Below are 15525 nucleotides of genomic sequence, written 5' to 3'. Positions count from 1 at the left end.
AATTTCACGGGAAAATTATAGAACTCTAAGTTCTGATGCGCGGAATTGAAATTTCGGTGTGCGGAGTTCACTCGTTGACAAGTTTTACGCGAGTGGAATGGCTCGATTTCAAGCGCATTTGACAGATAAGGGCGCCGCCATATTGGTGTGTACCCAGGCATCGTCCAATGAACGGAGCCGCGAGAAGGTGAATAGGGTGGAGAGTACGCTTGAAAATCTACCTGTCAAAAGTGCTTGAAATCGACCAACTTTAAACAAGCATAACTTTTTAATCAGTGGACTCTGCATACTGAAACTTGGATTCCGCGCACTACAATTTTAAGTTCTATCATCTTTCGTCGAATTGTATAATATTACATTCAGAAAAGTTGAAAATTTTTAATCACCTGAGTGGAAGTTTAACCCAGCCCTAGATGAAAAGGTAGCGCAGCTTGATCCCTTACCCTATAATATCGAGTAAAACTCGTGATGAAGATGCTGAACATAGTCTAAACTTTCCTTTTTTTCTATGAAATTCTGAACGATAAAGAATTTCTAGTCACTGCAACCACAAAGTAAATAGTAGTGCAAGGGGTTAAGCGGGACTAATACGATTAAAGTTTTTCCAGTCAATTATATTAATCACCTTCCAGTTTTTGAATATTTTACTGCTAAGGTGCTTCATTAATGCTTAACATTTTGCACTTACAATCAATTTCCTACACTAGGTGTACGAGACCCGTCAAGATGGAGGGTTCTAATATAAAGTAAAGATGCGTCCATGTGCAATAAATTCAAGAAATTTATTTCTTTGGGACATATTATTAAAAAAAAATGGTTAAAAATTTCGGTAGAATTTCGGACAAGTTATAGAACACAGGTGTTCTCAAGGAAAACAACACTTTTCGTACCAACGCAAAAAATATATTGGAACTATAATTAGATATTATTCCCTGTTTCCCTGTTTCCCATAGGCACTTCTGGAATTGAACACCTACGGATACCTACAGAAACAATTTAAATGAGAACAGTTTCAATAGTCTCGAGGCCACAAAAAGTGTAATTCTGCTTTTGCTAATAAATTCGTGGATTATTTATAGATGAAGCTCAACAGAACTTCCAGATAGATGGAAGACTCTCTTGAAAATATACAGTTTGAAGTTACCATGAACTATAAGATGTATTCTTTCAAACAGTGCTGCAGCAATCTAACAATTAAACAAATGAAGCTTGGTATCAAATACGCCGGTGTACTACTTTTTGAAAATTCTTCATCCGTACGTTTATGTTTTTATTGCAGTAGAATTCTCATAATTTGCAAAATTAATTTTGCAAATGGTAAAGCAGTGTTTGCTTTTTATTTTGTTTTCAAAACACATAATGAATAAGAATTTTAAGAAGTGTTGTTAGTTAATGGTGTTTGTCTGTAAAAATTATTGTATTAATTATTATGCATTGTTAATATTATTTATACATTGTTTATCGTTTATAACAACATAAGAATTCTATAAGGAACATTTCCAGTTCAACTTTGCATTGGTATTTTCTTAAATTTGTGCACTTATAAATTAAGAAATTGTACAATATATATTATACCAGCATATTATAATATAATACTAACCTGTTATAATGTATTTTATTGTATTTAATTTATTGTATTTAATTATGCTATTCACTATTTAATATGAATTCTGTCAGTTTCGATAAGAACTATTTGAATTTCAAATACAAACTGCCACATATAACGCTTAATTACTTATTCGCAAATACAAGAATATAATTAGACTTGCAATTAGTATTGTTAAATATTATTATCAATGGTGCATTGTTATGAATCATCATGTATGATATGAGAATTTGCTATTGGACGTAATTAATTTCAAAGATACTCTACAGCAATCCCGTTCAGCTATCGCCCGTGCGGGCAGAGAATTTGGTTTTCCGGGCATAAGCGACGTGGCGGGCAACGAACCACGCCTCCTTTCGATGGTTCAGCCTATGACAATATTTTTCCAGCTGACGTCACATTGACCTCAGTTATGCCCGCAGGCATTGGCGGGCGCCCTTGCCCGCTGCAAGACTTCCTAAACGGGACTCCTCTATACAATACTGTTATGCATAATGTGCAAAGCACTGCATAAAGAATAAAGAATAAAAAATATATTTTTAGATTACAAAAATCATAAAACATGTTTCTAACTAAAATTGATTATAAAATCAGAACTAGACTACGGATTTTACGCATTTGTAGCAAAAACGAGAGAATGAAAAATGGTAAAAACATTTGACGAATTTAAAAAATACTGTTGCATTATTTCGAGCTTATTACAATCATTAAAAAATGAACGCGTATGTGGCTCCTGTAGCTTGAAATGACTGCAGGCCACTTTTATGTTGCAATAAAAATTCGCAATCTGATCATTAAATGCATTTCTGACATAATGCTCTATCTACTTTCCATAAAAATATGTGTTTGTCCAAATATCCGCTGTCTATACATGAGCAAGGGCCATATAATTATTGCCTGCAAGTCGTTCCATTCAAGTTGGAAAAGATGCTGTTTTCTATGGACAATCGCAGACATGTGTGTGTAGAAACATATGCGGTCCAATTTCATCAGTTTCGGGAAGTCGATGATGTTTCCGGAAACGCAAAATAAAATTCTCTCGGTAAATGTTCTCCTTCCCGAGAAACGACTTCACGCGAAGTTTATTTCTGACATCGGACACACCAGCTAAGTTGCCGAACAGACAGTGACTTCGAATGATCTGCAGCACGAACGACGTACAGGGTGTAAAGAAATGTTTGGTCTTGGCTGCCATAGGCGTATTCTCATATTCGAATCGATGAAGATCTGTAAAAAAAGTTGCCGCAAAATTATCCAAGACCTTAAATTTCACGGTCAAATTTTTGTTTACTGTCATGACGTGTAGAATATAATGCAATAAAAAGAAATTTGACCTTAAAATTCAAGGTCAAGGACAATTTTGCGGCAAATCTTTTTTACGGATCTTCATCGATCCGTAGATGTAGAATACGCCTATGGCAGCCAAGACCAAACATTTCTTTACACCCTGTACAATACCGGCGGGAAGTTTTTGATCGTTTCGCGATTTTAGTACGACTCTATCGTGTGACAGAACTTTCTCTTAGAATTTATATTCTTTACATTTACTTCATACAATTGTATACAGGGTGTACCAATTAAAGTGCTACAAGCTGCTTTCTCAGAATCTAATGAAGACATCGACATAATTTCCTTTTTAATTAAATGGTTAGGACTAATATCTTTGTTCCAATAACTTCTAAACTAGTAGTTTTAAGGCATAAGTTCCTTAATACTTTCTTGTAGAGAAGAAAAAAATGCATCGATCAGTGCATATAAAACTATGGGGTACGATATAAAAAATAGGCGCAGTTGCATTTTTTTGCAGTACTAGTGCAGGACATGCTCCATTCTTTACAGTGTTTACTCGATATATGTTCAAAACACGGGTCTAGCCACGGACATATCGGCCAGGATATACTATTCTCGGATCCATGCCGAACGTAGAAAAGGACAACGAAGCTCTAGAGGTTTAGGTTCATGGCCTCTCACGGCAGTGGGGATAGTTCTGAGACTTTTATCGGCTGGGCATTTGGGACATATATAGAGTAAACACTGTACCATTTAACTTCGCCTTATGTGATTTTTTTCTATCTCTAAGTGTTTCGAAGATATAGTTTATCTCCGTTGCGTGGGACACACTGTATACTAATAATTTTATTAATAAATATTGTCGCAATGTTGTAATGTGATATATCAAACTGAAAATATATGTAAATTTCTCAAGCACTGCTGTCGAAATAAACTTTCAATTTGATCATTACAGTCATATACATTAAAAAAAATTGTATTACAAAAACCGTTAACCGGTATGGAAAGAGGGCATCCGTTAATTTTTTTTAAAGGTGCGGGGGGAGGGTAAGCGTTTCTCAAAACAAATGCATTTTGAACAATTGTATTTACACAGTTTGGTAGACATAATAATACCATGCAACTTTCGTTTGAACATTTTCTTAATATCATTTGTTATTCTTGAGATATTTCACGAAAAGAAAATACTAAAATTTTTTCAAGGGCTGACGGGAGAAGTAATACGAACAAATAAACAGGGTTGTATTAGGTATGACTTGCTCTACTTGTGTGCAAAGTTTCATAATTTTTTGAATTTACGGGTTTCGATAACTACCCTTGTAACTCGTTCGGATAATCAAGGTTGTACTGTACTTTGTTGTTAGCCTGATAAAGTGTCACTGGTCATAGCAGTGCCGATCGTAACAAAGAATCCGAATATCTGAACGCGAAGGTGCGCAATAAAGAAGAAGAGCAGTCTTCTAAGAAGATCGAGGAACGAACGCAAACACAAGCGCTGGGTAGGAAACACGCGCACGGAATGTTTACCACACACGAATCCAAGAATCCAGATTACACTCGATACCGTGGATTCCAATGCTGGGGGATAGAATGGGGGGAAAAAAAAAGAAGTCTATCCAACAAATTTCCCCGCTATTACACAACGGCCCTATCGTTATCTTGGGATTATTTTCTTATCTAACCCTTTGCAATTTCCGCATCGCGAAACACCTAGAAGGAAAACGCTTTCTTCTGCTGACTGCATTTTTCCGGCACGGTAATCGCCAGGTTTTACGTCGTACCGTTTTATTGGATGCACGGGCACACGCGCAGATGCACATTATTGCGCACACGTCCGGACACGTGGCTACCAGGCACGTTTGCAAAGGGTCTATGTACCTGGCGGAAAGTATCTATGTATATCATGGGCTTCGGCTTCGAATATTCGCCATTGGCTGCTGTGTCGTACTCTTCGACGGAACCGGATAAATACCGATTTGATCGGTACACTTTTTTCAATGCCACGGAATCTAGATAGTGGACAGTGATAAAAGTCACCACCGAGCTTGGTGGCAACAGTAACATTTTCAATGTTTGCTGTGTTACCGGAATACTTTGATAAGCTTTTTCCTACTGCTTTGTAATCTTACTCCGAATGATTACATTTTTATATAAATTTGATTTGGTAAGAAAAATGTATTATTTTTAAATTCGGGATTAATAGATTTGAAGGGGGTATTTACAATATTTCGCATATCTGGTTCGAATGTGACTCTTAAATTTACAGCGTTTTTCCAGTAAGATAAGAACAATAATTATAAACAAATGGAGAGAGAAAAACTCACATTATGCGAGCACTAAGATAGACAGTGAAGAAGAAATAACGAAAAAAAAAGAATCATCAGGAAAAATAAGAGGTAATATTATTTTCAAATTTGTGAAAATATGAAGACATTTCTCACACTTAAATTCGACTTGGTAAAAGTATCTTAACAGAACAATATAAATAGCGACCATATAATAATATATTATTACGATGGAAGCTGTCGATTGTGGAGATCGGAGCCGAAGCCTCCGCAACAATATTATTCCTATTTATTTATTGCTTTAAACCACACATAATAATATAATTGTTTTCTAGTAGGCATTGTTTACTGAAATATAAGAACGTGCCCATCGAATTTTAGTTATTGATGCCTTTGCTGCTTTTACTTTCTTAATTCAGATTTCGAATACACAGTGTTATACACAATTTACAATAAAAATTATAGATAGTCCAATGCTCATATTGTTGATCTATTTACAGCGATCTATGAAAATGTTTATACACAAGCACAAAGCTTATCTGATTGAATGTTATCAACTTCGTAGACGTAGGTATAATCATTAATTATTATCCATACATATTAAGGACTTCAGCAGTGAATTTTCTTGACACATAACCTTGCATAAAAATGTTATTAAACAACCAATATACAGGGTGGTCCACGCAACTTGCACACCTATATAACTTCCAAAGGATGCGTTGAACGAAAAAGTTTTGTATACAGAAGTTGCATGGTCTGAAGGGGTATACAATTTAGTGTATTTATTTTTTTTACAGGTGGAAGTGTTTCGGAGATTTGAAGGTCGACTTTGTTTTTTTTTTAAATGAAATAGTATATTTTTTATACCAAAATATGGAAGAATGTCGAATTCTGAGTAAAAAAGTATTGACCTTCATTAGCCCTAATCTTAATAATTAACGAGTAATTTCACTTTATTTCCTGAAAATTTTCTTCGCGTAATATCAGGTTAGAAAAATAAAAAGAAAATTAAATGATTTTTTTTCTTTGTTTCAAATCTCCGAAACACTTCCACCTGTAAAAAAAATAAATGTGTGCAAGTTGCGTGGACCACCCTGTATAAAAGATACAGTAATTCTTAAATGTACCTAAAACTATACTTAAAAAGAGCAAAGATTCAATTGAATTATATGTAACATTCAATAAAATAAAAATAAATATTAAATTTCATCTAAAGCCACAAATAGTTATATTATTAATATTAATAGTTACACTGAAGGAGAAAATTAATTTTATATGCCGACTGCAAAATTTTTAAACTAGATTACCAATATATTGATGCCCATTCTTTTACATATTTAATTGGAAGTAGAATCTTCCCGATCAATCAATGCAGGGTTATGTTAGAAAATACCCAAGTTCAAAGATCTTAATTTTAATTAGTTATTTAAATTTTAAATATTTATTTCTGATTTAATAATTTAAATGGAGAAATCGATTGTTAATAAGACCGTCATTAGAATGGCATATTTTTATTATTCCCAGTATATTTTGCATTTTAAGGCGCGTTTAACAGTCAGTGTGATACGTTCAATGAATTACTTGTTCAAACAATAATTTATCGAATAATTTTATGAATATTGGCAGGAAACATCAAGCCTCGGCCGTATCTTTCACTCGTAACGTAGAAACAATGGAATTGAATCGCGTTGATATGCTTTTGTTTCCCAGCGCGGTTGCGCTCCGGAAGAGTACGATTATTTTAAATAGATTTAGCAGTAGACAAAAGAAAATAAATTTATGATCAGATACGTATAATAAGTTGAGAAGCAACAATTATTTAATTTGCTTTAATTGTTGGTTCAAGACATTCTGAAGTTCACAATATTATATTTATTTAAACTATATACAACTACATACACTTATTTAAACGTAATTTCATTTATACATATAGTAATTATGATAACTAATAATCGTTTCTTAATTTGCATAGTTTCACTGTAATGCTTAAGCTGTAAGACTTAATATATTTTAAAAAAACTATAATAATAAAATTATACTATTAATACACTATTATACTATTATACTATTATTATTATTATTATTCTTATAATTTTTATAAAAATTTTTTATAAAATTGTAGATCAGTTTTATTGGTAAAATGATTGAGGTACTTTCTACAAACTAGAATGTCCTCTTGCTTAGAATTTCATGAAAATGAACTCGACTTTTTTTAGGGTGATAATGTAAAATTAGTACGAAATATCGTTGTCTTAAAGAAAATTTTAACATCGTACCGTATAGATTTCACTATGTTAGATAGACCTAGTATAAAAACTTTATTTCGAAACGATTTACTTCTAAAAAAGTTTTTAGGTCGTTTTCAAAACTAAAAATGCGTATGTGCTATAAAATTTGGAATATAGCTGCTTTTCACACATGTGATCTTATGTTACGTGCAACAAGATTGCTTTTTTTTATTTTCGAACGCAAGTTGCTTCTTTATTTTGTTATTTTTATGAATTTCGGTCATTTCAATTAAATGTATGATGTTTGAAAGAAAGAAAGTATAATTATACGTTAATGATTTTGAACACGGCAATATATATGATATTACATATTAAAAGCGTGAACATATAATCATGTTGGTAACGAAGTTGCCTCGGCAATTACAAGCTACACGATACGTAATTAAAGTCGTAAAATCCATCAACGCGTAACCTTATTCGTCGTAAACTACATTGGATATACTAAAAATGTGACGCGAGATGAGATATGCAAATTTATTCTAATTCGAAAAATTGAAGATTTCAGAAAAAAGAAAGTCTAATGACAGACCTTGAATTCTGTTTTCAAATTATATGAAATAGTTTTGTTAAAAAAGATACACATAACGTAGAAACTTTATCATAAGATTTCATTTCTTCTATCAGACACGATAAAAAGCGACGAACAATATGCAAATGTTCAAAATTTATTTTTTAGAGAAGGGGAGACGATATAAAATGTTCTTCGTCTTTGGACAAACGTATAATATTTCTTGTTTACGAAATTAGATATTTTTTAATATATATATATACTTAGTAATATTAATCCTGTTGTTTAAAATCTTATGTGATAGTGATCAAATAAAAGACTGTTTTACTTATATATTTTGTTTTTTCGTGTAAATCTTGGGATTATTTTTAAATCACAAAATATTGAAAATATTGATGAATACTGAGAAGGTTGTCGTGTGTCCTTTTTGCAACATGAATTGCAACGAAAAGAATAGACGAGAGAAGTGGGTGCAATATTTCATGTGTGAAATGTGGGTGCACTATGAATGTGTTATGACTCTGGAAGTTATACATACGACCACTATAACGAAATTTTAAGACATAGAATACCCAAGATCATTATGCTTGTGCCGTGATTTTTTTACCTGATAAGATTGTGAATGAATATAATTTTATTATCCAACTACTTATTTTCCCAATCTTTAAATAAAAGTAAATTAAAGTCCTGCTATTCGAAATAATTTGCACTGTAACAAAATCGTTAATTTATGTAATTTTTCTGTTACATCAAAGTTTCAGACATTTTTTGTTTTTCATCATTAAACTGCGGATTTTATGCATTTATGATAAAAATTAGGGTGCGTGTCCATAGGAGAGTAACTCGCGACAGTTTTACCCTCAAATGGACACGCACCCTTAGTATACATAGGTGCAATTTAAAGCACTAGCAGAATAAACAAATTGAAGAATATTACTGTGTTGGGTTCAGTTTACTAAAATCATCAAAGGGTAAAAGAAATTTTTGCATAAAAATGACTAATTTCAAGATACAATAGCCACATAGATATATATTTCTATTCTTAATAATTTTAACATGTTAGAAATAATTCAAATGATATAGTAGTATCATTAACTATAGCAGAGTGTAGGAGAAAAGTTCCAAAATTGGCTTAGAATATCGCGTGCTAGATTAGGGCGTTGCGCGTCGAGAATGTTTCTATTTTAGAAACAATAGCTAGGGTTCCCACATGTTAAAGGACTTTTCAATTCCTACGGATAAATTTCTCCGGACATATGGCTCATAATTTCGGGACACAGTGTGTATTCCCGAAATAATCAAAGCGGGGTTTCTCGCGGCCGAAGGCGCGATTCGGGGCCGAAAAATTCACTTTTAAAAATACACCCGGCTCGCGGTAGGAAGCCGAAGTTCTCCATCCACGTATCTACATACATAGGTCGGTGTCGAAACCGGAAAGCAGCCTGTCGAGTACAAATATTTGCATTCGCGTCGAATCAAATAGATAGTCGGCTATTACGTTAATAAAGGCGAGCTTCCCCGAGGAAGCTGAAATTTCGTAACTATTGTAATTTCACGCGGTGATGATACAATCGCCTTTCTGCGGAAAGAGACTCGCCTAACGTCCTCCGTGATCATTCTATCAATACGATAACAATGACGTCTCGTTTAAGTTGTGAAACGCATTGGAGATGTTTAGCGTTTCACAGATATAAACTTAACGGAACAATACCATAGAATCATTACTAATCCGCAAAATATAAATTAGCTGCTGTTACTGGACGATTTATAGTCGCGCCGGAAAGTATGTTGACACCTTTTCAAGCGGAATAACTTTTTTAAAATAGGTCCAAATGACTTGAATCTTTTTTAGATGTTAGACCAACTAGTTTGCTATAACGATAATTTAAAAAATGCATTTTGTTAATTTCGGTAACTTACATGCATACTGAAAATTTCATCGAAATCGGTGAACGTTGCAAATGAGCTACAAACGTTTCAAGATGAGAACGTTTAAGGGTGAAAGTCGCAGATTTTCGACCTTGCCAGGGAATTTCGCCCTTATGTGATCATCTTGAAACGTTTGTAGCTCACTGCAACATTGACCGATTTTTATGAAATTTTCAGTATGCATATGTTATCGAAATCTACAAAACGCTTTTTTTAAATTATCGATATAGGCTCAGATAAAAAAGTTGAAAAATCAAATTTTTTCATTTTTTTATCATTCCAACCAACTGCAATCTAAAAAAATGTTTGTTTAGTCATTCTCTAGCAAACTAGTTGGTCTAACATCTAAAAAAGATTCAAGTCATTTGGACCAATTTTAAAATAGTTATGCCGCTTGAAAAGGTGTTAACATACTTTCCGGTGCGAGTGTACTTGATGTGTTTATGATTTACAAGTTTAATTACAATTACTACTACTTTAATATTTCGCATATATTGCTTTAAGAGCATTGACATCTGCAGTTTAATAATGGTAACGGTAATCAAACATTACCCATATTCGTCAAGTATTATTAACCGTAAGGGGTGAAGTTCCGAAAATCGGTCAAATCATAGCCTCGTATATCATTAAAAATATGTTTCCCAAAATGAAAGAAATTTTGTATCATATTGGTATCATTTTCTACCTTACCGACTAATTTTGGTTAGGTCTGGATTAGGTTTTGAGTGGGGCGGGTGGAGGGGATGCACTTTGAGCATTTTCCTAATAAGTGTTTCCTATACCAGCAATCTGATATTCATTCTGTGCATTCTTTCCATGTTCTGCCTTTCACTGTCCACATTCTTTGAAGAAAGGCTACAACGCGATGTTGACAACCTTTATCAAAGTAGATACTAAAAGTGAATAAATTACATAAAATAAAATAACGGTAACGGAACTATGATAGGACGCAAATGTTTTTAAAAGAACAAATTTATACTTTTACTATTCTTTTTTTATTTTAAATAGTCATTTCAAATAGTCATTTCAAATAGTCATTTTTTAAATAGTCATTAATATATTCCGATATACAAAACAACATTTTTTTTTGCATCGTGTCAGCCCCATTGTACCATTCAACTTTGTCCTTACCATATTTTACATATCTTTAGAAACAACAAAGATATTTGAGGTGCTAACGTTTGGTGACTCACCCTGTATTTATCTGAATAATTATATATGTCAGATATTACTCATAATACTAATTGATATATTTAGACATTTTTTTTGTCAATTTCTTGTTGTTATAATCACCATTTTTTTCATTGTCCATTTATTCGATAATAACAAATTTGTTTGGAATTTTACAAAACTAAAATAAATGGATAAATTTGATAATCATTCTATTATACTCCTACATCTTTAGGAAAATTTGTAATAACGTATCAAATATCGTTCTTTGACAATTTTCTAAAAAATTTCTTTATGAAACACTTTCAGAGAGATTAGAAAGCTTTTAAACATTATCTTACATCATACGGGACAGTTAATAGGTATTTATATGTATATCCGAATTGATTCCCGGAGAGATTTCAACAGAATTTGCGTAACGCATCATGTGTATCTCTAGTGTTGAATCTCGGTTACTGCAATTAGACTTTATCAGCCAGAATTACGTGTTCCAATCACGGATTAAAATTGATGAATCACTACCCGTTACGGCTGCAACGTTATCTAGGAAACGTTACTGCCTCAATTTCTTTCGAGATACGGTCAGACAGACTGAATGTCCAAGCAATCCGAGGCAAAGCCGCCCATCTTCTGTTATCTAATAGGCTTTCTCAACGTCGTCAGCACAGACTGGAATATGTATCGTATCGAGAAGCGAGATTCTACAAAACTTTTAATTTACAAATAAATTTTAGAAAAAACAGAATTGTATAATCATATACGTATAATGTACGACTAAACTTTAGGAAAACGTAACCTTTTCTCTACTTATCATATTCCAATTTAGTGGAATGAATAGAAGTATATAATTCAAATTAATAATTATTTGCGTATTGTGAAATAAATTATTTGAAATAGATTAATTAGACCAATTTTGACAACAGACTACAATCGAATTTTTCGATATTTTATGATTTCTGATTTAAATGTTTTTACATTACGAAGAAACTGTTTTAGGTATTTTAGGAATTTGTTTTACTTGTAAGACTCATTACATATAGAATGCTATTTATGAACTTTACTTTTATGACCAAAATTTCGAATGATATTATTACTTTTGCTTTGAATATTTTAATAAAAAAATCATGACCAAACTTGAAGGTTAAACTTCACCTTAGCAACCCAGAAATTTTTTCCATATAATCCTGTAGATTTTGGCGAGAAAATATCAAAAATCCAAGTTTTAATGTGAGGAATTCACTGGTTTAAAAGTTACGCGTGTTAAAAAATGAGCGATTTTGCCAAGGTGAAATTAAGCCATCATGAGGTTTTTTCTACTATCTATTAAGTATGCATATGCAAATAGAAAGTAATGATCAACGTGAAAAAAACATTCAAAACGTGTCAATTTTTACGGATATTTCTGCCATTGCCCAGAAAAGTTCAAGATTATATAAAATATTTAATTGTACCAGGCAATGAATCAAATCAATTTTCTATTGTAGGAGTCATGAAAAATTACAAATTATCTTTCCCTTTCGAAAATAAATAAAACAAGTTGAGAAAACGCATTGAGATTTCTTCTTTGGATACGGTTTGAAATGGAGCGAACTTTCTTTGAAATATGGTTACTCGAGAAATAAACGTCAAACGGATTGTTCCGCGTCGGTGTCGCGTTTCTAACTCCAGGTAGCGAAACGCCAAAGGATTCGTGGGCTCGGGTACCTTTAATTCGCGTAATTGCACTTTACCATACCTTCGGGTAAAGGATGCAGGGTCACCGCCGTTGACAAACGCCCGCTTCCCATGGAGACGAGATGCGGCGCTTCCGTTTGTACCCGCAGCGCTCGTCCAGCCTCGCGCACCTCAAGACCGGCGGCCGCCATGCCTGAGCAAAACAACATTAACAAAAAATCAGGGAAGAATTCAAGAGAGATGTGATGAGAACAATAGCCAAAATAGTGTTTAGAGGTATGCAACGAAAGAAAAGTCTGCGTCAAGAAAGGGAGAGAGCATTGAAGGAAACTGTGGAGTCAGGAGAGGGGAAGAAAATTAGGATAGAGGAAAGCTGGAAGAAATGGAAAGGAAGAAGCAGAAAGAAGAAAGGGCAAGGAAAATATTCGACTCAAGATACAATAAATGGTACGAAGCAATTAGAATAGAAGGTATGCCAAAATATTTAAGGAAAGAATGAAGTGAAGATAGAATGAGAAGGATTGCAAGATTTAGACTGGGTAACTAGCTCAAGGAAGGAAATTATTGGGTTGAAAGAGAAGGAAAAAGAGTGCAAGTTGTTTGGAAAAGAAGAGGAGCATTGGGAAGTATGTGGAAGGCACGAAGGTGAGCCGGTTGGGTAGCAGAAAAATTTAAGAAGAAAACTGGGAGAACATGGAGAAGGAGAGGAATAGATGGCGTAGAAAGAAAAGGGAGGGGACTGTCTTAGGGAAAAAATGAAAGAAAAAAGGAACATTATTTGTTATTAATAGAAGGTTTATGTTATAGTTGATATTGTGTCTTATATTTATGTGTGCGTTTCATTGATGCTAGGTTATACAAGGTGAGTCACCAACTGATATTTTCCGATGATTTGAAGGTTATCATCGCCAAGGTTTCGTACACTCAAATCGCGAGCGGTGTTAATCTGCTTGATCTCAGGTGTTGAGTGGAACACCATTTATCAAATTCTGAAAACGAATATTATGAATCGTTGATGTCAATCGAGTCGACTAAATGTATTTCGGTACTAAATATGTTTTTTGTTTGAAAAATTATTTTAACATATGTATATAGTACTTTCTATTGCAAATATTTTCAACTTTCTTGAATTTACTATTTTCTTTACAAAGGAATTGTTATATTGTGCTTGACCTACAATATGAAGAAAACGATTCATTTTGTATTATAGAGTCAAGTTAACTGATCAATTAATACCTAGTTTACTTCTGAATTTAATACACAAGAATCATAATATTCTAATAGTAACTACAAGCACTTCCGATTCCAGTGCAATTAACCACGGAATTACATAAAGTTTAATCGACATCACTAAAAACTAACAGAAGAAGTAGCTAGGAAAAGAATTACTTCTTTTCAACCAAGCATTGGTTATGTTTTTCTATAATTGTGAAAATAATGCGTCAATCGACATTTGGAAGGTAACAGCACTCGGATTATCAGAGTATAATACCTTTGGTCGTGATTGCTATACGTACACTGCAATTCCAAACGGAAAGGTTGTTTTTATCTTAACGATATTATAATGATTACGGGGCACGGTTCCAGCTGACGCGACTATTGCGTTTACCTTAACGTTGATGCCTGCGCGAAAAATATTGGCGGTGCTGCCTTTTAATTAGAGCGCCGCGATTGAAACGACGCCATTATGCAAACAAGCTTACACGACCGAGTATTATATTATTATATCGATCGTTCGATCCTAACGATCGTTCGATACTCGCACGTGTAAATCGCATTACTGGATACACTTCATCAAATGCGAGCCTGTACTCTACTCTTCGATGCTTGTTGCGACAATTTTAATTACGTCGAATTCAATTACCGAACAACATTAATTAGGAAGAGAAGGACATGAAATTATAGACAGCGAAAAGTTACACAAAAATATTTAATATCCAATTTGAAATACAGTACCTAATTGATCTGTATACTCACAGCTGCTCAACATGCCTTTAGCGGGCAAGGGCGACCGCCGATGCCCGTGGGCACAGCTACAGGCCAGTGTCGTCAGATGAGAGGAGGGAGCATGAATCGAGGGGAAAAATTTACCCCCTCCCTGCCAATACCGGAGTATGCACGACAAAGACGCGACAGAAACGCGTCACGTGACCGGACCGTGGCGGAAGCGTGGGGGAATAGCGCAGTAGAAGCGGAAATTAGAGTGGGGATACAAGTCTTGATCTGGCGACACAGGGCAAAGCTACGGGCAAGTGCGGAGTGGGGGTAGGCCGTAGCACAGCTGTAGCTGGCCACGTAGCTGTGACAATGCGTGTAACAAACACAGCCTTGCCTGCAAGGGCGTGGCTTCGTGCCCGCCGTTCTGTGTATGCCCACGGCAAGAAAACGGCTGCCCATACGGACAGACACTGAACAGCTCTGATCTATGTATACTAACAAATTGAGTGAAACTACAAACGCTTTATACAGTGTTTACTCTATATATGTTCCAAAAGCCCCAGGACTATCCCCACTGCCACGGGATATACCCCGTGGGGGGCCATGAACCGAAGCCTCTAAGCTTCGCTGTCCTTTTCTACGTTCGGCGTGGATCAAAGAACAAGTATCTCCTAGCCGATATATGTCCCTGGCTAGACCCGTGTTTTGGACATATATCGAGTAAATACTGTATTACATAGTACTCTTCTGCCAGGATTCATACGTCTCTGTCCAATTCTCATTTCAATCGGGGATCGATTCGACTTGACGCGGCATTTTCGATTTAAAATTTCTTTC

At 34.4% G+C, this 15525-nt stretch overlaps 1 protein-coding gene across 4 annotated transcripts in view; it reads right to left on the bottom strand.

Annotated features, from left to right (window-relative positions):
* LOC143358214 (uncharacterized) overlaps nt 1-15525 on the bottom strand; it is a 202128-nt gene that overhangs the window by 99566 nt on the left and 87037 nt on the right. For all 4 annotated transcript variants that reach the window (XM_076795180.1, XM_076795178.1, XM_076795179.1 and 1 more), the window contains one exon: nt 12812-12943. In XM_076795180.1, the coding sequence (XP_076651295.1) occupies nt 12812-12941 (130 nt within the window). In that variant the 5' untranslated portion in view covers nt 12942-12943. The remainder of the gene's footprint in view (nt 1-12811; nt 12944-15525) is intronic.

Source organism: Halictus rubicundus, chromosome 10 (assembly GCF_050948215.1).
Source record: "Halictus rubicundus isolate RS-2024b chromosome 10, iyHalRubi1_principal, whole genome shotgun sequence".
NCBI lineage: Eukaryota > Metazoa > Arthropoda > Insecta > Hymenoptera > Halictidae > Halictus > Halictus rubicundus.
The sequence above is the reverse complement of the archived record's forward strand: the minus strand, read 5'-3'. Positions and strand labels throughout refer to the sequence as shown.